The following is a 23,468-nucleotide window of genomic DNA, read 5'->3' as shown; positions in this document are numbered from 1 at the left end:
ACGCACATAAATATATATAACTATATATATAAATATTAAAAAAGTTATATATATATATATATATATAAAACATGCAGCCAGTTTCTCTCTGCATGCAACCACTGGCAAAGAGGACACAGTTGATACAAAAACTGAGGACAGGATGAATCAGTGGCACCATGAAGAACATGCTGTGGCAGAGTGGAGGACTGAAAGTACAACGAAGAAAAAAAAGAGAGGGAAGGAGGGAACTCTATCAATTGTATGGACCAATCAGAGCGGGTAAGGGTTTCTGAGTCACGCCATGCAGAAAGGGGGGGGGGGGGCTCTCCATTTGCGTGCAGGTGAGGGATCAGTACACGCCAACATGTCAGTCACAGAGAGATGGGGTGAAAAAAACGGTAGAGAAGGGGAAAGGGGGGATTTAAAGAAAAAAGATTGGTTGGCAAGGAAGGGGGGGCGGGGGCTTTTTAAGCGTAAAAGATTACCAACCGCATTTATCCTTTTAGTGGTTTAGTTTTGAAGTCTATGGTTCAAAAGGAAATCGACACGGGGCAAACCCAAACTAAGAAACAATTAGAATGATATCTACCGAACAATGGAGTTTGTTTACCATAGCGTGTCCAATGCCTGAGTGCTTTGAAGGAGAGGGGGAGAAAGGAAAGCAAAAAACTGTGAACAGAACAACTTCGGGAACAAAAAAAGGAAAGCTAGAAGGCCTCTGGTGTGGTTAGTAGGTTGGTTGGAGTGGTTTCGCTAGGAGAAGGGCACAGGTTAGGTTAGTAGAATGAATCATTCCATGGATGGTGGTTAGTTAGTTTCACTAGCAGGTTAGTAAAGTTAGTAGTACAAACAAGCAAACGGTAGAGGCAGGGTACAGGTGGGTGACAAGCACCTGAGTGCTAGTGACCCTCAATGTTCTCTAGTTCACTCTCTCACTCTCATTCACTCACTCACACATTCACTCACTCACACTCTCACACACACAATTGAAAAATCACTCACCTAGAGCTGAAAGCAGTGCTGGTCTGGTGGTTAACCCACTGTAAACTAAGACCAAAACCTCAGGTATTTTCTTCCTACCACAGCATCACTGCAGATGGACAACAGACCTCTGACCGAAGCTTCTACATTGATTAGTTTCTTGCTGCGGACTAAAGTCTTTTCTGCTGCCCACTGCCCCTGAAACATCTGCAGCAGTCACTGTGGTTCACCAAGGCCAGATACTGAAACTATTCAACAAGGAACTGGAAATAACGTTTCCGCTAAGAACCATTTTAAATTCTGACTAATTCATATAAGAATAAGAATAATTTAGTCAATAACAATGGAAAATAGACAAAAATGCCCCTCGGTTGACTAGAGCTCAAGTTTTCCAAATTATTGTTGAGTCCAACAAAAAGTCCACAAAAAAAAAGATATTCAATAAAAATAAAAAGGAAAAATAAAACTCCTCATAATAGATGACAGAATGTTTGCCAATTTCTCTTGATAAAAAGTTCATATAAAATATCAAAATTATTGTTAATCTTCCACTGATTTAAAATAATTTCCTCACTAACTGAAATCCAAGCATGCTTCCATCCATTCCTTATTCTACCACTTCACCATATACAGGACTGTCTCAGAAAATTAGAATATTGTTATGAAGTTCTTTATTTTCTGTAATGCAATTAAAAAAACAAAAATGTCATGCATTCTGGATTCATTACAAATCAACTGAAATATTGCAAGCCTTTTATTCTTTTAATATTGCTGATTATGGCTTACAGCTTAAGAAAACTCAAATATCCTATCTCTAAATATTAGAATATCATGAAAAAGTATACTAGTAGGGTATTAAACAAATCACTTGAATTGTCTAATTAACTCGAAACACCTGCAAGGGTTTCCTGAGCCTTGACAAACACTCAGCTGTTATAAATCTTTTTTTTAACTTGGTCTGAGGAAATATTAAAATTTTATGAGATAGGATTTTAGAGTTTTCTTAAGCTGTAAGCCATAATCAGCAATATTAAAAGAATAAAAGGCTTGCAATATTTCAGTTGATTTGTAATGAATCCAGAATGCATGACATTTTTGTTTTTTAAATTGCATTACAGAAAATAAAGAACTTTATCACAATATTCTAATTTTCTGAGACAGTCCTGTATGTGTATCCCTCCCTACGACCCTCCAAGTCTGTCTTCTTCAAGGCTTATCCATTTCAATCTCCTCTCCTCTCCCGTTCGCTCGGCCGCTCACTCCTCCACCTCCTGTCTGTCTGGTTACCTGTCTCAGGTTGCGGGTGACCTTGACGTCGTGCCAGGCGTTGTCGTTGAACTTGCCGTTGACGGGCTCCACCAAGGCCTCGAAGGCCCCGGAGCCGAGGTTGATGACAAGCGACACGGCCCCGTTCTTCAGTGCTAGGTTGACGTAGTCGGCCGACTTGCCGGTGTGAAGCATCAGGCCGTTGCGTTGCAGCGTCTTGAAGGAGAGCGTGATTTCATCGCTGCTCGACTGGATGGGGTTGGGCGACAAGTCGTAGCAGAAGTACTCAGAGCCCTTGAAGGTGGCAACATACTCCTCGCGAGCTGAGACAGAAAGGGAGAGGTGCGAGAGGGAAACAGGGAGGAAGAACAAAGACGTGTGGAGCCATTAAAACTCTTGTTGAACATTATCATAATGATGACTACAACATCCGAGCTACATTGCTTCTTCCCACACTGCTCAAAGATGATGAAACGGTGGGTGTTCATCAGAGCCAGCCGAGTAAAACAAAGCTCTGCTGGGCCTGGTTAAATTTGATTAGGATGTGCAGTACAAAACATATTGTTCAAAATGCTGAAAATGTTGTTATTGTCAAGCAAAGCTGCGCTGATGCCAGCACTTGGAAGACACACTGCCTTCCATACCGCTCATCGTACACGGAGTGGTGTGTGAACAAGCTTTGATCACTCGTGTGGGTTGGAGATTAAACATTGTGGATGTGGCGTTCCAAACTCGTTATGAAACCTGCCATCCTCCCTTTGGAAGAGAACAGCTGCTCTGGCAGTCGGAAGTGATGTGGTCTTGATTGACAACATGGCTCATGTTCGTCAAAAGCCACAATGTGTGTGTCTGCGTATGTATGTATGTATCAGTGTTTCCCCCACCATTCTAACAGGGTGGCGGCCCGCCCCCCTGAAATCTCCGCCCGCCACCCTGTAATTTTGACTATAGCGCCAGATTACAGCAGAAGTAATTTAGGGTCCCTTTTCTTAAAGACGTCTTTGTTCTTTTATTAAACTAAACGTCTGTTATTGATTGTATCTACACAACGGCATGTCATTCTGTCTCTACGTGTCGCGTTAACACTTCTCAGCTCTCCGTCTCACGCGCCGCAGAGCTCCGATGCCGGCGTGTAGGCGCGCATCGGGGCCGAGCGCACACAGGTGAGCACACTCCCACTAGCAGCCCCCCCCCCCCCCCTCCTCCCTTCGACGCCGCGGGTGCCGTTTCCCATCTCAGGGGGGGCATCGTGAAGGAGTTAAGCTTAGGGCACCAACATGGCGAGCAGCGGCACTAGTCCCGCCCCCCTGAAGCAGTAAACCTAGGGGAAACACTGTGTATGTGTGTATGTATGTATGTATGTATGTATCGTTCAAAGTTGGGGGTCTAGAAGAAATGTTATTTTTTCAAAGAAAAGCACTGAAATACCCTCTATACATTGTTAATGTGTAAAATTCTATTTCTAGGGGAAACGTCTGGTCTCTAAAAATAATCTCCATAGGTGTATAGAGCCCATTTCCATCAACTGTGTTTGCTAATCGCCTTAGAAGAATAATGTCTGATTAGAAACCCTTGTTATGCTAGCACAGCTGAAAAAGCTTATATGCTGGGTGATATAAGCGACAACTGGCCTTCCTTTGAGCTTGAAGTTTGTAGAACAAAGTTCTATGATGTTTCATTCAAATGAAATAAATAATTGAGTTTTTGTGAGAAGACATGGAAGATTGTCTGGTTGACCCCAAACTTTTGAACGGTAGTGTATGTATGTATGTATGTATGTTTGTATGTATTTATGTATGTATGTATGTATGTATGCGCAGGAGTTGTGGAGAAGGATGAAGATGGCGAGCGGCAGTCTGTAAGCGTCGTGGCAGCCGAAGCGGGCCGGAACGGCCAATTACAATTCAGAATAAGAAGCAAACAGCCAATGGCTACTTACCTTACACACACTGAGTGACCCCCAAGGACACGAGACCAAGGTTTTGCAATCCATCATCCTTAAGCTCACACTCTCTTATCTCCTCTCTCACACCTACTCTCATAGAAATACACAGCCTTGCTCGCAAGCCAGCAGAGGAACAAATACGCACACCTACACACACATCTGCCAAATAAATGATCGTACTATTGTGTTGGCATCGCAGGCAGTGGCGACATTATCTGTCTCCTTCGCCCCCTCCCAAGCATCACCCTTCCTCCGCTTCCGCTCTAGCGCTCTCATCGCCACCATCCCTGCAGCTCTCACACCGCCCGTTAAACTTCACGCCGCCATTCATGCCGCGCCTCTAGTTGGCCTCCTTTCCTCTGCTGCTCTGTGGAGCCTCTGGCATCCACTTGGAGTTCACGATAATGAGGAGAACAGAGGGGAATTTAACACGAGCGCACTAGGTCAGGCTGGAGATGACAGACACTTGGTGAGGAACCAGTGGAGTGGAGTGGAGTGTGTGTGTGTGTGTGTGTGGGGGGGGGGTAGCCACATAATGAATAGAATGAAGTGTAATAGGTTATTAAGGTAGTGAGAGGCAGAGAAGAGCGCTGACATGGAATTGGCCGCACTTGAGTGAATAGAAAACAGGGAGAATAATGAGAAGAAATAAGTGGGAATATATATTACAATTCAAAGAGCAATCTTGGAAAATTGTCTTTTTTTGCTTCTGTTGCATGAAAAAATATTGTGTGAATGCCAGTATAAGAGTGAAAAACAACAAGTTGTATGCCAGCATGTGTGTGAGTTCCCCCTAGTGTGCAATGCCTTCCCTCCCAGCATGTTAATTAAGAGTGTGTCTGTGTGTGGGGGTGTGTGTGCGCGTGCACAAAGAAAAAGAAGTGTGTGCGACTTGTGTTCAAGCACGTGAATGCGTGCGAAAACAATATCGGCTTTTTATGTGTGCGTGAAATGTGCGGCAGGGGTGTGGGTGGGTGCTGGTCTCTGTAAATATTGGTGTATTGCTGTCAGAAAAGCTATTACCAATTCAGGGCCTCGGGCGAGTCTTTACTGAGAGGAATGAGAGCGAGGAGAAAGAGGGACACACACACACACACACACACACAGAAAAAAACAGCCACAAATGTGAACACCAGCAGACACGTAGACAAATGTAGATGAGGCGGCGGGGTGAGCCAAGTTGTTCACAGTGAGAACACACGCAGCCGTCCAGCGGCATTCTAGCGGTAATTTACAGAGGTGCCATTAGGTTGCAGTGTGCCGCGCCGCCATTCTGTTGCTAATTTACAGACGTGTCATTAGACCAGACAGGGGCACATAAAGCATCTGCATCGATCTGGATGCTCTGGCCCGCAACAACAACAACAACAACGTACACACACAGAAACACACACAGACACACACACCAGGCACCGGAATGCTCATTGGGTGTCGCAAACACGACGGAGAACATGTGTCGGGGCGTTGCGTGTGTTCAGTGTGCGGACGCACACGCACACACACACGCACACGCACGCTCTCAGGTGGGCAGGTCGGAGCGGATCTGTTGTAGCTCAGATTAATGGAGTGAGTCAGTATTAGCTCAGAGTAAACAGTGAGACAGACACTGACATACACACCACATGTCACACTTCATCCTGTGGAGAGCACTGTCGATCAAAGCAGGCGAGCAGGGCGATGAAGGAATACACAGAAAGGGAATGGGAGAGACTGGAAATCTCTCAAGCTATATTACATTTTCTTTGGAAGCTTTTAAACACTATTATATGTTTCATCTGGCCGTTGTCACTTTATTTCTCCTGGTTGTTAGAGTAATGGTTTTGCGTGGGCTGACTGCGTGGTTGTAAGTGTTTTAATTGTTCTAAATTCAAACAACACCTTGATCTGAATGATCTTAAGCTCAAGTTAGCTACTTTCTTCTCCTTTATATATATATATATTATATAGATATTTTAAAGCTATATTATCTTCTGTGTTTTATGCGTTGTTGTCTGATTTCTTGGTCCTCAGACTTTGTAGTAACAGCGTCGAAAATATTGCTGGTTGTATTTGAAGTCTGACTTGTTCTTGTTCGTTGGGGAAATTGACAGAAGATTGATTGACACCCGTGAAAATTAATTGACGGTCATTTCTAAAGCAAAAATACCAGGTAAAGCTTTTTTCTGTAAAGATTTTGGACCGTTAGTGCGACAAAAAAAAACCCTGCTGAAGATGTCTTTTGGGGTTCTGGGAAATTCTAATTTGATTTCACTATTTTTCTAGTTGCAGCCTCATCTGGCTGAAACAAGTTTTTCTTTTTCTCAGCTCTGGCTTGAAAAACAGATCCTCAGCTCACTGAGCCAATCTGATTCTAAATTAAGTTACGAAAGAAAAGGAAAGAAGGAGAGGAAAGCGGGAGGAAAAGGAAAGAATACATAAATGACTAACTGTGTGGAGGCTACAGTGAATTTAAAGATTGAGGAGGATTCATATTAGACTTTCAACGTTATCATTAAAATACTATTTGAATGAATAAAGCAGCATGTGGAGAGGCAGGAGGGAGAGAGTAACTGATCTGATGGTTGCTGCTACTGGGACCAGCTGGAACTGAACCACCCCTCCGACTATCAAACACACAACATCACTTGGATGCTCCGTGTGCTTGTGTGCATAGGGCAAGTGTGTGTGTGTGTGTGTGTGTGTGTTATATGGCTTTGTCTCTTCTCATGGGTTTTCCTCCTCAACATTTCAGACTAATTTGTCATTTCCATGGCAACTCTGTGTTACAGGGGCTCAGCAAATGTGGATGTGATTGTGCATGTGATTCAGGGAGAAAGAGAAAAAGAGATGGAGAAGGAGAGAGAAAGAGAAAGAGTGATTGAGTGAACAGTACATTATCATGGACAGCTGTACTGAATCAAAATGGCGGATGGAGGCAGGGAGCACATCAGGGGAGCCTACATTATACAGCACCTGATCGAGGGAGCAGGGTGGAAAGATGCAGGGTCGAGGAAAAAGGGAAAGATGCATCAGGGAGACTTTAAAAGAGAGGAAGGGATGGAGAAAAAAAGGGAGACGGGGAGACTCATTGGGATGGCTGGCACAAAATGGAAGAGAGAGAGGTAGAGGGGTAGAAAGAGAGCCAAGGAAAGGGAGTGGCAGAGAGCGAGGGATGGATAACGAGAGAGAATGAAAGAGAGAAAAATGCTGGTGTATCTAAATCCTAGTGTAGCAAGCCTCAATCATGGCAGCCCTGTCATTCTGGAGATAGCACACTGCAATTCCCCTGCACCTTTTTTAGCCCACCATGCAGTTCTGCTATCAGCTCCTCTCAGTCCACACACACACACACACGGCATACACTCGTACATCCTGCATGAAGGCATCTCTCCTTAATAACAGACAGGTGGATTAACTATGCACTCATACGGTGTACAGATAGATGACCAGTGTGAGAAATAAATGCAAATGCATGCTAACATATGCATAGTCTCTGCATTAAGTTTAAGTGTGAAAATCCACACGGCCAAGTTCTCTGAAGGCTACGACTGCCGCTTCCATCTCTATTCGGTGGGATACAGCATCTGGAGTTGAAACCGATTGGGCGATCACATCTCAGGCGAGGGAGCAATCGTGTAGAGGAGGATATTACTGTCAGCACACAGTGACGGATCGCCCGTCTGCAGCGTTGAGCTCTCATTCCGTGTTTGGTTGTTGTTATTAAATTGAACACAAGACATAGTTGAAAAACACAGCCTCCACAAACGTTTTTCTTGGTTAATTGATTGATTGTGTGATCAAATGTCGGCCATTTTCATTGGGATAGTTTATTTTCTGATTCAACGGAAATATAAATCGACAAAAAATTGTGAAGAAAGCCTCTCTCCGGCTCCAAGAGTCCACTGTGACATCTTCAAAACCCAAATCTTTACTACATTTAGTGATAAAAAAAAGAAGAAAAGGGCATTTTTGCTTTGTAAATAGTAAAATACAGATATGGTCTTTTCTAAGTGAATTTATTTTAGACACAAAGAGAACATAACTGAATAATGCCTTACATTGTCAATCCCTTTAAATTAAAAAAAAATATTTTCCTTTTGTCTTTCTTTTATCTGCGCTCATCTCCCTCTGTGTCTGCAGCTTGAATTCGGCCTTCGCTCTGGTACCGAGGGAACCGTCTTGTTACCATGACAATGTCTGCAGGCAGAACAGTGGATTTGTCTTAAGCTGGATAAGATCAGTCAGTTTTATCCGTGTTAGACACACACAAAAACACACCCACACCCACAGGCCTGCACACAAGCACATGTACATACATCACGGCACATATGCACAGAGACGACTGCAGAGCGCTGACAAACACGCACTAAAGGAAATAAGCTTTAGTGCTTACAAGCAGTTAAATAAAACCTAAACAAATAACGGTGCCCAGATCTACATGCATGTAAATCTACACACACACACACACACACACACACACACACACACACACACACACACACACACACACACACACACACACACACACACACACACACACACACACACACACACACACACACACACACACACACACACACACACACACACACACACACACACCTAATGAAACCCTTCCACCATGTTGTTAATGAATGTGCAAAAAGACCTCTTTTCATTACGGTATTTTTTCGAGTTTTTAATGAATGCTGCGGTCATTTCCGTTGTCGTCTAGTTATTCCAGACAAGCGCCACAAGGAAACGAGTGCTCGTGCGTGTGCAACGCCCGTCAGTGCAAGTGTGTGCGTTCTTGTTCACCTGTTTGTTCTTGTTTTGGCAAAAACAGCAAAGAAAAGAACTTCAAATGCCAGATGGGGTACTGGAGTTAAACGCCAATTGGGTAACTACTCTGAACACAAAGGAAAGCGAGAGAACAGGTCGGAGACAATTGGAGCACCGACTTGGCTTTTATATCCCTTTCTTTCTATAAATGGAGAATGTGTGTGTGTGTGTGTGTGTGTTTGTGTGTGTGTTTGTGTGTGTATAAGTGTGTGAGCGTGAGGTACCTGCATCACTCATGAATGCATCCTGGCTGATGCGAGACTGTGTCAAGTCGGGGAGCCCGAGGAGAGCCGCAGCACCCCTGCAGAGACGCGCTGCAGTCTTATCTCCCTTCCTGTCTCCCTCTGCGTCTCCGACCTTCTCTTTCCACCTTTCCTTACCCACTTTGCGAAACGCGCTCCTATCTTTCCTCACCATCGCTTTTCAACACTCCTTTACACTATCCTTCCCATCCCTCCTCCCGCACCCCCTCACACACTTGCAGCCAGCCTGCGCTCTCTCTTTTCCCCCTTCATCCTCCGTGAACAGGGAGTCCGTTTGATGACTTTATTTTTAGGGCGATTACAGCGTGCATCGGCTTTGTGTGTTTCCTATTAGCGTTACGGTAAATGTGTGAATATGTGAATATGTTAATGCTTACTTACTAACAGGATGGTAAGTGCATACAATTACCAGTAAATGTATACATTTACTACTGGGATTGCTTCCCATTTCCCATGGTGAGTTCTGTAGCCGTGCATATCCCCGGCAATGTGCGGGTAGAGCTCTGTATGTGGGGCCGTGGCTTCATTACAATAGCTACATGGTGTTACGCATTAACGAGTGTTGTAGTTCAGAACTGTAATGGGTGTTACTCGCGGAGAGTCGATGCAGAATTAATACTATTAGTGCAAAGAGTATATCCAGAAAGGTCGTGCATTTCGCAGTAAAAACTTAGTTGCAATTGCTTTATGACTGCTAATGGTAGAGGGGGCACAACTTAGTTTTCACATTTTGTTTTATTTATTCACAGCTCAAGATAAGGCCATCGGGAGCCACATTCATGCCAGTCCGTCGGGCATGCAGCCGATCACCAGACACTTGCCTCTTAACACCAAGCGGCTCTCTCTCACCTCGAGTCGAGTGCTGCTCACTTGCACGATTTGCCAAATGATGTAAGCATCACAACGAGACGGGCTTCTGTGTCTGTCAAATATCTTTTATTGACAAAAACACCGTGCATGACAGTATTTAACTAAATATAATTGAACTTGTAGGCAACTGGCAAGTGCGAACAAAATATTTTCGGTGATTTTACAAGGGTAAAAAATTATATGATACAACGCAAAAGATCAACTTAAAAAAGCTTTGATCAAATGGATTTGAAATGTGATTCACAGTTGATTCACATAAGGACACTTACTTCGTCGCCATCACTTGGTCTGCAGGTAACTACTAGCAGTAAAGTACTTGATTAATCTGTTAAAAATTATGCAAATAATCATAATGAATTATACACAAATTAAAAAAGCAAGACAACTTCCCAACTGATAATATGGCATCAGTGTATGAGTTTGCAATTTTTTTAAAATAATTGCTTTTTTTACAACTTATAGAGAAGTAGCTTCTCAGATAAATTGACAAATTCTATTAAATCATAATAAAAAATAATTTTCAGAGCCTGTCCTTTATGAAAGAAGAATCACTCCTGGTGTGATTTATTCTTAGGACTGTGAGATCATGATGAGTAAGAGGTAGGAGACATGCTGTACTTTGCTGGTACTGACTGGTTCCTCTTGCCTTGGCGTCTGCTACCACTCCCAACCCCACATATGGTGGAGTCAGCACGACGCCTGTCCTCTACGAAGTGTGTAAGTGCGTGTGTGTGTGTGTGTTATTGTGAGATAAGCACACTCTTGTGTCAGAGTGAGGTGGAGGGACAATAAAAAAAGACGTTTGATTCTGATCGTGTGCGTGAGTGTGTGTGTGTAGCGAAGTGTGCATGTGTTTCTTTGCCGTAAGACATTGTGTTAAAATGAGGCGCTTTGATTGCCGACGCTTTGTGAGTCACAATTGATGACTCACAATCCACCTCCCCTGAACATACACTCATGCTCTCACACAAGACACACGCACACACACACACACACCTCGTTCTCCGTCCTGCCTTCATCCACTGACCGTGAACAATATGTGCAGGCAGCCTTACTCATGCATATTTACACTGAACACACTCACTCACCTACTCAACGGGCGCTCTCTAAAGGTTATTATGTGTGTGTGTGTGTGTGTGTGTGTGTGAGTGCCTGTTTGTCCGCCTGTTCACGTAAGTGCGTGTGTAAAGGTCACTTAAAGCGAGGCTGACCACTCGTCCATGCCGTACACATATTGATGGATAGATACCGAGAACGCTCGGACATTCATGCAAACAGTCGTTATTAACCGAACAACCCGCTTCATAGCTTAAAATAATGCTGTGAATATCACAGGGTTCTTACACATTTTGACTTTAAACCAAATGTCCATGACCAAACTGAAATCTCGGTATAAACATGAAAAATGTAGAAAATGTGGCGTATTGAGAGCGTACGCCGGCTTATATTTTTAATATTAATTATTTCAAACTCGGCATTAATGAACACTTGATTATAACACATTTCCATGACTTTTCAAAAACTTTTATGATTTAAGTTTTTTCCATGACTATTCCAGGCCTGGAAATGACCGTTTTGAAAATTCCATGACTTTTCCAGGTTTTCCATGACCGTACGAACCCTGATATCATAAACGAGTATTGCTGCCAATTACGCCCAAGGGCCGTTCCTCAATCCTATTCAGAACCTACAATTACTTATTCACCCACAACCCTTCACGGCCTCGTCTTGGCCCAGACAGAGAGAAGAGAAAGGGCAACATCTGCTGCTTGGCTTTAAGCCGATTTCTATCCAGATTATTGCTGCTCGATACCTTTCAAAAAAAGAACAAAAATCCATTTCCCTCCTCTTCCTTTGGATGCTCGATACTTATGAAAATCCAATTTGGCTCCTTCTTTTCTTTCTTCCCTCCGCAATTCGTGCATTTTCACCCACTCAAAGTGATTTGTGATCCGTGGGTATCGTTTCCAAGGAGAACGACGGCTGTGTTTTATGAAGGAGGGGAAAGGTCCAGGGCTTCCCATCAGGACTGGGGTCCCGTACAGAATGACTGGGCTGGGAGGGCAGACGGGAGCACCGCTGTCCCTTTGCAGATACAAGCAGTCGCTCTCCATCACAGAGGAGAAGACGACTCACTTTATCTCTCCCTCGCTTCCTCTTTCCCTCTCTACTCGCTCTATCATTCATTCCTTTAGCTCTTCTCTCACAGTCTCTTTTTCTCAGTTTCTTCAGCACGCACACACACACACACACACACACACACACACACAGGAACACACACACACACGCTATATATCTTTCTATGGCAACCCTCCCACACCCAATCCTCCCCCTCAAAGAAACTCATTTCAGCTTTGCAGTCTCCTCAAAAAGCCGCTTGACGCTGAGCTAACCTAAGCTAGGCTTCGTCTGCACCATCTGACAGCCTTTACTCCTCAGTACGCAGAGCGAAAACACACGGCCACATACAGTTCCGAAGAGACTTCAAAGGTTTAAACGAAAAGAAAAAAAGGAAAAAATCCGCCGCGGTCCTCGATTCAGTCTATCTCCAAACATCCGTGATCGTGAGTGCGTCCGCGACACACAACTACGCTCAATACATTGTGTGATAATGCAGGAAACATATGTTAATACATGTCGGTCCTTCAGGAGCTGATTTAAAATGCTGAGCATAATCCAGATGAAGCAATTACATTTTCACTGCCACCTGGATGATTCATGCCAGACATTTCAGGCAGAAACTCCAACACTAGGAGCTTATTTTGCAATCAAAACATAACCAAAATGCTCACATAGAATTGTAGATATGATAGGTGGATGCAGACACAATTTGTGGTCTATTCAGTATATTCCTATCCTCCAGCTTGTATGAACGTTTTATTTAAACACATTTCAGCAAATACATGGCGCCCCTGTCACAATGGGAGACAGGCGCCATCGTGTCCTCTCTCATCCAATCAAAGAGCACAATAGACGCCGGTCAGCCTGTCACGGTCAGGCCTGTCTTTATGTGGGTCAATCAGTGTATTCATCAGCGTCATGCAGAGCCGACCGATCCAGCAACACCTACCTTCAGATTTTGAAAAGCACCGTAGGCCGGAGTGCCAGTTCATTCGTACAAATGCACGCACGCTTCGGTATGAGCACATGACACATAATGGCAACTGAAAACGAGAACTTGAAGCCGATGGGCTCTAAAGGCCTGCGTTACCATACGATACCAGAGCCCGTCGATACATTCAACTTAAAAAAGACCCAGAACACACATTTACAAAAATAAATAATCAGGGAGGGGAGGGAGTACCTCTGAGTTTTCCTAAATTCACAGAGGTTGGTGTCCCAAACAGTGAGAAAGAGGGCAGTAACAAAGAAGGAAAAAGGGAGAAAGAGAGCAAGAAGAGAGAGGTGGCATTTGTGAGTGTTTTTGACTATTGGAACAATTTTCAAAAGGCAGACCAAGGGCACTTGTTTTGGGGCTGTAAAATAAAACACTGGACAACTTGGGGGTTGATATACCAGCATTGTCTTCATACACAGGAACTTTAGTTCAGAGTCACACATGCTCACCGATGTATGAACAGGAGCCCATGTGAGGACCAGCGACAGCAGAGCAAGACATGCTGGAAGCCGATAAAAAGCCATGGATGAATGTGGGCGTGTTCGAGTGAAAACTGCCACAGTCATCGATTTAAACCATGATGTAAAAGCGCACATGTCTGCATCTTGCATGCACACTCCACTAAACGCTCCCATCCTCTCAATCAAACTCTTACACACAGATGAGAGAAAATGAAATGAGGTGGAAGAGTAAAGACCAATTCAAACCATCCATAGTCAGTCGGCCCTTTGCTCCGTTTCCACGACCTGGAGACCTGCCAAGTGTAAACCAGCCAAGCACCGACAAGCCGCAGCCATCTAAGCCCTCCCTTTACACCGTCCCACATCAGCAGCCATGATTGTAGTATATGTCCCAGCAGAAGTTGCTCTCAGGCTCATCATCGCTCATAAAAAATGATCTTAAGGCCATATTTCATTCATCATTATGTGATTTCTCCACTGCAAATTCATAAGTCATCCATTTCAGCTTGAATGAAAACTGAAGTTCTTAATGTGACCAAATGGGACCGTTTTCAAGAAATCTCAATTACCGAAATAAAAAAAAACTGACCTTCGTTCAGTGCCTAGAGAGCCAACTTCCTCCCGCGCCAGGTGGTGATGAAGTGGGGGAGGGGATACAGGGAGTAGTGAGTGTGGGGGTGAGGAGGTAGGGGGTGATGGTTTAGCAGAAGACAACAGCAAGTGAGGTAAGAGGAGGCCATACCTTGGTCGCCAATCATCAGGTGTGCCAGACCTTAAAGGAAGACAAGAGCACAGTCAGCACAGCAGAGGATCATGGGGTGTGAAGTGTGTGTGTGTGTGTGTGAGTATATATGTGTTTTGTAAAACAGGAGTTAGTCAATGCCATGCTGGTGAAGGGTCGAGTCTTCTGCGTAAAAGTGTGTGTGCATGTGTGTGTACGACTCCTAAATTATTCCAAATGTCTAAATGTTTGTGTGGGCCTACAGTATTTCTTTGTAACCTTGAGGCAAGAGCCATTTCAGATGATTGCACATGGGATGTGGAACTTACCAGATGTCAGCAACCAACCCTACACACCCACACAGACCGACGCACATTTACACTGTCTACCTTGAGCCGTTTTCCAAAACAGACGACGTAACGAGAACACGGAGGCCAGAAAGAAGAATGTAAAGGACGAGACGTGAAAAAGATAGGAATCGAGAGAGAGTGGAAATAAATTGTGATATTAAGATGATGAATGAACTAAAGGAATGTGTGTTTAAGAATATGTTTAAGAACTCGGAAAAAGCATGAATCAAACAGAGAAGCGAAGAAAGAGATGTTTGAATAAAAAGCAGGGAAGGAAACTTAAATATAGACGGACAGAAGGAAGTGAGAGAAAGACAGAGAAAGACAGATAGAAAGACAGAGAGAAAGACAGATAGAAAGACAGAGAGAAAGACAGATAGAAAGACAGAGAGAAAGACAGAGAGAAAGACAGATAGAAAGACAGAGAGAAAGACAGATAGAAAGACAGATAGAAAGACAGAGAGAAAGACAGAGAGAAAGACAGATAGAAAGACAGAGAGAAAGACAGAGAGAAAGACAGAGAGAAGTGCAACCTACCTGGAGTGTAGCTGTGCTCTGGAAAGGTGTTGCGGCCGGGCGAGGAGAGAGAGAGACAGACATTAACATGCATGCTAAGCCCTTGGGTTACCATGGCTACTTACTGTACATGCACACCCGTCCAGGGTTACCGTGGTAACATACATGCAAAGTCCACGCAAACGTCACAATGGATACCATGCTGCACTGGTAGCCAAAAGTGAGGTTTGTCTATAAATATATGTGTTTACGCACACAGCCGCATTTAAATAAATGCACAATCTCTCTGTATGACTCTGCATGTCGACATGTACGTTTACGTAAGGGCACACACACGCACACACACACACGTGTAGATACAGAGGGTGGAGGAGGTGTGGGCAAAAATATACTTTCCTACCTGTATGTTTGGATTCAAGAGCCGTTTCACCCAAAACTTACCTTGCAGCCGCTTCCTCTGCCCAGAGCCCCCCCGACAGACAGCATGCAACACACACACACACACACACACACACACACTCAGTCGCACAACCTCTCCCTCACTCTGTCTCTCACACATACAGAGTCAGACACACAGACGCTAACATCGAATAGGGCAGTCAACATGACGTGAAATAGCAGGAAAATATAAAATATGTCTGGATGAATAATCAGTGCAGGATGATGAGGGACGTGCGTGTTTCAATACTGAGACAGAGTGTGTGTGTGTGTGTGTGTGTGTGTGTGGGTATTCTCAGCTGTGTGCTCATCTGAGTGTTTCCTTGCCTCTGCCCTTGTGCCACTAGCATGGCAGAAACAGGTGGCGCCATTAGCATGCTAACAGCAATTTGCCCTCAAGGACAATGCGAGGCAGGCCAGGCCTAACAAGCCCGGTTCACTCGGCCTGGAGGGCAGAACGGCTGAGACAGTCATTACATTTATGCATCGCCCAAACTCTCCTCACTACATCTCAATGACTCGTCTCCAAAACGGACTGATATTGTTGTGCTTTGGAACCAAACCCTTCCCTTACACTGGTATGAAGCGTGTAATATCGCAGTCTTTGAGAGGAGAAAGGAAATGCGTGCAGTATATAACGGTATTATAAGATGGTCACAAATCTGCAATAAAAAGTGGAACATAAGGGAGCCTTGAAGATAATGTGTGATTGTAAATGTGGAAGGAAACTAAGACTGCCTCAATCGAAAATACTTCTTTCTGGCTTCCCACACAGTCCTGAGGATTTATTTCTCCTCCAGCAGAGCGTCCTCATTCTGGATACAAGATTCATAACACACTCTTTTTTATTTTTTACATTCTGAGGGTTAACATTTCATTTTAAAGGTGCTATTGTGCAGCTTGCTGGGTTCAAAATCAAACAATAATTTCAAGGTACCATATCAGAGGTAAACCTTAATATCAGCTCAGCCTGACACTCGGAAAACAATTCCGCATGACTCCCGTGGTCATGAATGGTCCTCGTTTCTAAACAGGCGGCTATGGTTCTACTGTTTACAATTAATTGCTTTTAGCGTGGACGTAGTATTTTCTTCTTCAATTAAAGTGGGCTTTTCTACCGAGCTTTTATTTCCTACTCACTTTGCCCGCCACTTAATTTCTCTCAGATCCAACCTTTGAATCCTCTTCTCCAGAGCGCACGAGGAGAGATTTATTACAACATACTTGAAGTTGCTATGAGTTACTTACTCACTGGTAGTGATATTGATGCATGGATATTAGCTCAGCGTGCAGATATATGGTCAGAAATATCCCACTGAGCCGGTAATTTGTCAAAAAGAACACAGCACTCCAAATAATTTATTAAACAGTCTACAAAGAAGGCATCATCTGCTCGATTCTCCTCTCAGACCTCTCTGTATCTCTGAACTATTTTCAGAGAACAAGGTCCATGATTTAGAGAGGAATAAGATAAGAACCAGCCATCAAAGTTGTTGTTAACTGGCCCAATTGGCTGCTGTTTATTTCTGTCAGTAACGCTTCTGGTTTACTGGAATAGCTCCGTCCCTTGAATCCCTTTCCTGGGCCAATGTCCAGGAATTACCATGACCAGTGAGTACCGAAGGAAAGACACAAAGGTAACCTTTTGAAACGGTGATTAAGCTACTCTCAATCTCACACTCTAAACCCTGCTGAGATTTCTATACCTGAAGTCTGAAATGTGAATCTGAGAAGTCAATGGAGAACATAGCATAATCTGTTCTCGTAATGCGTCATGATTTCAAATTACTACAACTAAATATAGTCCTGCTCACCTCCATTCCATTCGAGCAGAACACTTTTACGAGACTACTATGACACCGGCCACTAATGCCAACATAAAAATATATATTTCAGCACTTGGAAATCACTCACATTTAAAATGTGAGTTGGTCTAGGAATATAAAACAGACCCTTAACAGGTATAAGTAGCCTCTGGTTGAGCGACAAATTGCCAGCCCAAAGCAGTTACCGTATTGTGTCTAGTGAGAGCCTTTATGTAAAATGTCTGCACCTCCCATTCAGCCTTTAGAGCTGCACCTCAGTGGTGATGTGGCTATTGGTGGTGCTGGAGCCTGAGCACTGCGTTTCTACAAGTGTTTGTGCAGGTATTGTATGTATGTGTGTATGTATGTGTGTGTGTGTGTGTGTGAGTGCCGCCAGTGGCTCCCAATGTGCCCTAACCAGCAGCGAAAAACAGCAGACTGGATTAGACCGGCTCGGCTCACACGCAATTCCCAGCACAGCACTGAGTTTGTGCAGAGAGCCGATCATAGAGCTTCAACTGTCACCTCCTCGATGTAGAGCAGCACACACCACGTGCAGAAGCAACTGTCAATGACTGAGGCTAATCAATTAAATTGATCTAAAAAATGCCTAGAAATAGTAAACAGGTCACTAGCTATTTCCCGGAGCACAAGGTGAGGTCTTCCAATTGCCGTTTTGTCTGACCAACAGTAAAAAAACAAAGTTGCTTCATAAACATTGATACAAAACAATGAAAAGACGCAGATCCTCACGTTTTAGAAGCTGGAATTTCTGGCATTTTCCTTTTCCAAATAACTTAATTAAAGGGTTCAGATCATTATTAGCATTATGATCTGCCCAATAATAACTCGATAACTCGAAACCTTGTTTTACTCAACCATCAGTCCACAACTCTACTTTACTCTCAACATGATGATGTGGAAAGGAATACAATTCTCACATTTGAGAAGCTGTAACAACAACTATTTGTTATTTCTGCTTGACTCACCCAAGGAACTTATTGATTAATAAAAATCATTGAAGCTCAACTTAAAGCAATAATAATTTCTCTGTCAAATTGACAACTCCCTTCAGCACTTCGGAGCATAATGCACCAGTTACCGTTCCCAACTGCTTGGAAAGTTAAGACCGGTGTGGTCAAAGTGCTGATTATCACCTTCAGGACTCCTAAACATACAAACAAACACTCGCCGCCACAAACATGTAAATACAGAAGATTTGCGTGGCAGACATAAAGCCTGAAATGGCGGAAGGTCAGGTTGGAAGAGCAAGGATGGAGAAAACACTCCGAGCATGAGGTCTCCCTATTAGTCCTGTCTCCATGGCAACCTAGGCAATCCCACTGGCCACTAAATGCTATCGTGTGATATGGTTGGGGGGTTAGAGGGAGGTGTGATGCTGACAGCGGTGCTGGCTGTGTTGTGAGGTCAGGTCGGTGACGAATGTCAAGGCCGCTCTGCCGTTCGTGTCATTGAAACATCAATCACCGAGGCAACGCTGAAAGGTGTGTTTGTCGTTTTAAAAAGAAAAGAAAAAGACCTACAGGAGTTGAAAGTGAGATTAATTAAGAATGCAGCTTTTTTTCTGAATGAGCTGAAGCAAATGTGATGACACCGACACAACTAAGCAGTGGGAAATAAATGCATTTACAGTACTGGCCGCAACAAGGTAACTGAGTTCATGAAGCAGCTGCTTCGCTTTTGTAATGGCCGTCATTACGCCGTCCTGCAAATCGGCACTTATATTGACCAAAGGCTTGTTTTTAAATGTTAAGGGGAGGGTGCTCTTGAAGGGTTTTAGATATCAAATCATTTGTGGAAGCTTTTGTTTTCTTCTTTTGCCTCCACCACATAAAGGTTGTTTTCTTATATCACGCTGTTTATTGTGACGGTTCTTCAGATTTATATAGTGCTACCGACAGGAAAACTCTTTCCGCTTTTGGATTGCATGAGACCACATTCTTTGTATTTTACACACACGCGCGCTCACTCGTACACAAACTCCGCATCTCAACGGGCTGCAAACTGTTCAAAAATAATGGCAGGAGATCGACTGTAAACACTGCATTTCACCACTCTCTGTATTGTCCCTGTGAAGGCCATTTAGAAAAAAATGCAAATTAACACACACAGGTGTGTGTGTCTGCCATATGTAACCACCACTTCAAGAGACCCCCCTAATTCAAATGAATGTCTCACGACACGAGCCATCAACCACATCCATACTGGATCTACACTACCGTTCAAAAGTTTGGGGTCATCCAGACAATTTCGTGTCTTCCATGAAAACTCACTTATATTTATCAAATGAATTGAAAATTGAACAGAAAATATAGTCAAGACATTGACAAGGTTAGAAATAATGATTAATATTTGAAGTATTAATTTTGTTCTTCAAACTTCAAGCTCAAAGGAAGGCCAGTTGTTTAGCTTATATCATCAGCATAACTGTTTTCAGCTGTGCTAGCATAATTGCACAAGGGTTTTCTAATCAGACATTAGTCTTCTAAGGCGATTAGCAAACACAATGTACCATTAGAACACTGGAGTGATAGTTGATGGAAATGGGCCTCTATACACCTATGGAGATATTTCATTAGAAACCAGACGTTTCCACCTAGAATAGTCATTTACCACATTAACAATGTATAGTGGGTATTTTTGATTAATGTTATCTTTCTTGAAAAAACAGTGCTTTTCTTTGAAAAAGAAAGACATTTCTAAGTGACCCCAAACTTTTGAACGGTAGTGTATATGGTTATCGTGTTTTGCCAAACACGCCAACTGAGCCCATCACGGCTCTGAAGCTGCCAGCCAGGTAACGGTTTCCAGTGAGTTCCAGGAGTTTGTCGTAAATCTCTCAGGTTTTCATCTCCACAGCTTCACTAAGCTGACTGCACTTCCTGTGAACGGGCCTTAGCTTCCTGAGTTCTGGAAGCCCATACTAAATTGGGAGTCATTGGCAGCCATAAAAAAAAATCAATATCAAAGATAATCACTTTCAGTATGCATGTTTGTGAATGCTGCTGGTTCACACACACCAATTCAAGGCGGCTGTGAAGGTGTGAATGAAAAATAGATGTCTACACTGCAGGTGTTTGGTGTGTATGCCAATTTGGAGATACGGTTCCCCAAAAGTAACTGTCCATTTGATATATGTATGTGTATGTAAAGGATGAGATGTATATGATGGGTTAGCATGGTTCTGGGCCTTACCGTCACTGCAGTCGTTGCCTTGGAAACCGGTGTCGGAGCAGTCGCAGACGGCCTGGTCGTTGACCACGCTGCACACCCCTCCGTTCTGGCATTGGTGATCCGGCCCGCAGCCGGCTGTTACTGTGACGCCCTCTGAGCTCTCCAACGTCATCAGCGAGCCGTTGACGCTCACCGCCGTGATCCAGCCACGGAAGGCAGGCTGTTCCCTCACCGAAGGGGATGTGAGGCGCAGGGGCGAGGAGTGGAGCTCTGGCGTCACCCCGCCCATGTAGGTGTGGCTGAATACTGTCATGTCTCTTCTCTTGCTCTTCACCTCCGCCCATCCCTCCAGTCGCCCGTCGACCTCCAACGAGGTGTTCCTCCAGTCCCGCTTGACACGCACCGCGTGCCAGTGCCCGTCACCAACCGCCACGCCTGATTGTAGCTCTGCCGGCTCGGCGCAGAAGATGGAGAAGCGCAGGCGGAGGTGGCCGTGGAGAAGCAGCAGCTCCAGGAAGTCGCAGAAGCCCTCGTCATCCAGGTAGAGCAGTAGGCCCTCTTGGCTGTGAGTCCGCAGGCTGAAGCTCAGCACGCTCTCGCAGCAGGCGTTCCACACTGGGAACCGCCCCCACTGGCTGGACACGCCGCCGTACTCCAGGACCTCCCCTTGGGCGTGGCTCCCCACGCTGCACAGGCACAGCCCCAGGAAGAGCAGGGGGGCTGCCACCCAAACACACACCGCCATCACAGTCATACACACTCTCGCTCTCACACTCACACACACACACGCACACACGCGGGAGGAGACAGAGGCTAGAGCTGCGGTGTTCCCTCCAGCCTAGAGCTCATGGTGACGACCGTTGGGCCACTTGGAAGAACCCTTCCTGTGTGTCTCGGGTGCGCCCTGCTTTCTAGGGGGGGCTCTTTAGTCGAGGCTCCTATGCGACGCAGCTCCAGAGGGAGGGAGGGGGTCAGGCAGCAGCTCGCTCCGTCCTTTCTGCATGAAAGGACTCTTCTTTTGTCGTGGCCTCTCGCTTGTGTTTCCTCTGATATGCTCAACGGCTGCTCTCCATTCAATCTTTCAGTCTTTCATCCTTCACTTTTGACATGTGAGATCCCAGGTGTGTGTCTCAGCGTGAACGTCTGTGTGAGTGTTAGATAAGGGACGAATAGGATGTGAACTCCATCTCTGTGCCCTAGATAGGGCCTTATCCCCCATGAAGGCAACTCCCCACGGAGTATGAGTGTGTGTGTGGGTGTGTGGCTCACACATTGGTGATGGGGAAAAACGACACCGTCATAGCAGAGTGTTCTCCCCTCCTCTCTGTCTTAGTAGGGCAAAACTTCAAGTGTCTGTGGGCAACATACGAGTGTATACGTTTCTTTCACTGCCACGTCATCACTCTCTCCAGCGACCTACAGAGAGAACAGAGACGGCACAATCAACCAGGGTCACACACACATGCGCGTAAACACTCATGCACAAACTCTCTGACTCTCTCACACACATGCAGCATACACCAGCCCGAGCCCGCTATTATTCTCATATTACTCTCTTTCTTGTGCATTGCTCTCTCACACACTCACACACACACACACACACAGAGAGATATATCACATTGTCACATATACAACAGATCCAAATCAAGTAAAATAATAAAAACCTATATTTATTTAGTTTTTATTCCTACAAAGCCCACACATTAAGCTAAACATACAGTATACAGGCCTACAGTGTCAGCAGGCGCGTGCACGTTAGGCTACAAATTGGCACACACGTACACAAACAGCACCTCCTTAGTAGATCTCCCATCATGCCGCAGGAGATTTTAAAGGTGGCATACTTGCGACCGCCTTGACGTCATAAAGCACATATTGTTGTAATCACACCGGACACTCAACAGTAGTCTGAACGAGTTGCCTGAAACACGATTATTTTTTTTATTTAAATGGTAAATTAATTGATAACGGTTGACGGTCCTCACCTCCGTTAGAGAGCGGGAGCAGCAGCGCGCGCTGCGGCGGATGACTCAAGCCGCCTGGCGTTATCGAATTAACGGCTCCGGAGCTCGTTTCCAACAACTGAACACATTCACACCTCCACGTCGACAACGTCGCGAAAAAAATGTCGGCTATACACACACAGTTTCTTCTCCGCGAATCTTTGAAAGGTGAAAAGCGGCGACATCACGGTTATTGATAAACGGGGTGAATGAATGCGGTTGAGATATCGATTCTCAATTTGCGGCAATACCTCCTCTCCATTTTTTCTCCAACCCGCCCGTTACTTCACCACAGCGGGGGTCTCGTCACCTGCGCCTCAGCACTTCACTACAGCTTAGCTAACCGGGACCACGCGATTCACGTTAATTGTTTTACATAATCGCTGTTTTAATTGACACCACAACCTGTAACGGCAATGTGACAGCCTCGCCTCGTGAATAAAAAATTAATAAAAAATCCCGGCAGCGGGTTTCCTTCTATGCGGGCATAAATATAGGCAAGAAAACCGACTTACCTCGCGCACATCCTGTGGGTTCGTGGCAACAGTGCGGCGCGCGACTCATCGATTTCCCTCCCCATTTGAGGAGAATCTCAAAGCCGCGAAAGAGGGGAAAGCACCCGAGCGCCCGGTGGTAGATAGAGCCGGTCTACCGGACAGGGACAAAATTATCACAGGCTCGCCTCCAGGCGACAAGGTGCTCTCTCTCTCTCTCGCTCTCTCTCTCTCGCTCGCTCGCTCTCTCTCTCTCTCGC

At 44.7% G+C, this 23,468-nt stretch overlaps 1 protein-coding gene across 2 annotated transcripts in view; it reads right to left on the bottom strand.

The window, feature by feature from the left end:
- The window catches only part of nrxn1a (neurexin 1a), a 54,326-nt gene extending 32,861 nt beyond the window's left edge, over nucleotides 1-21,465 (bottom strand). The window contains exons 1-4 of one of the 2 annotated variants that reach the window (XM_056430252.1): nucleotides 20,733-21,465; nucleotides 15,295-15,312; nucleotides 14,429-14,458; nucleotides 2,251-2,552 (exon numbers count right to left, since the gene is read on the bottom strand). In XM_056430252.1, the coding sequence (XP_056286227.1) occupies nucleotides 2,251-2,552; nucleotides 14,429-14,458; nucleotides 15,295-15,312; nucleotides 20,733-21,465 (1,083 nt within the window). The remainder of the gene's footprint in view (nucleotides 1-2,250; nucleotides 2,553-14,428; nucleotides 14,459-15,294; nucleotides 15,313-20,732) is intronic. The other variant, XM_056430253.1, reaches the window with a different exon arrangement.
- Nucleotides 21,466-23,468: the final 2,003 nt, after the last annotated feature.

Source organism: Pseudoliparis swirei, chromosome 13 (assembly GCF_029220125.1).
Source record: "Pseudoliparis swirei isolate HS2019 ecotype Mariana Trench chromosome 13, NWPU_hadal_v1, whole genome shotgun sequence".
Lineage (NCBI taxonomy): Eukaryota > Metazoa > Chordata > Actinopteri > Perciformes > Liparidae > Pseudoliparis > Pseudoliparis swirei.
Note: the sequence above shows the minus strand (reverse complement) of the source record. Positions and strands in the feature narration are given on the sequence as shown.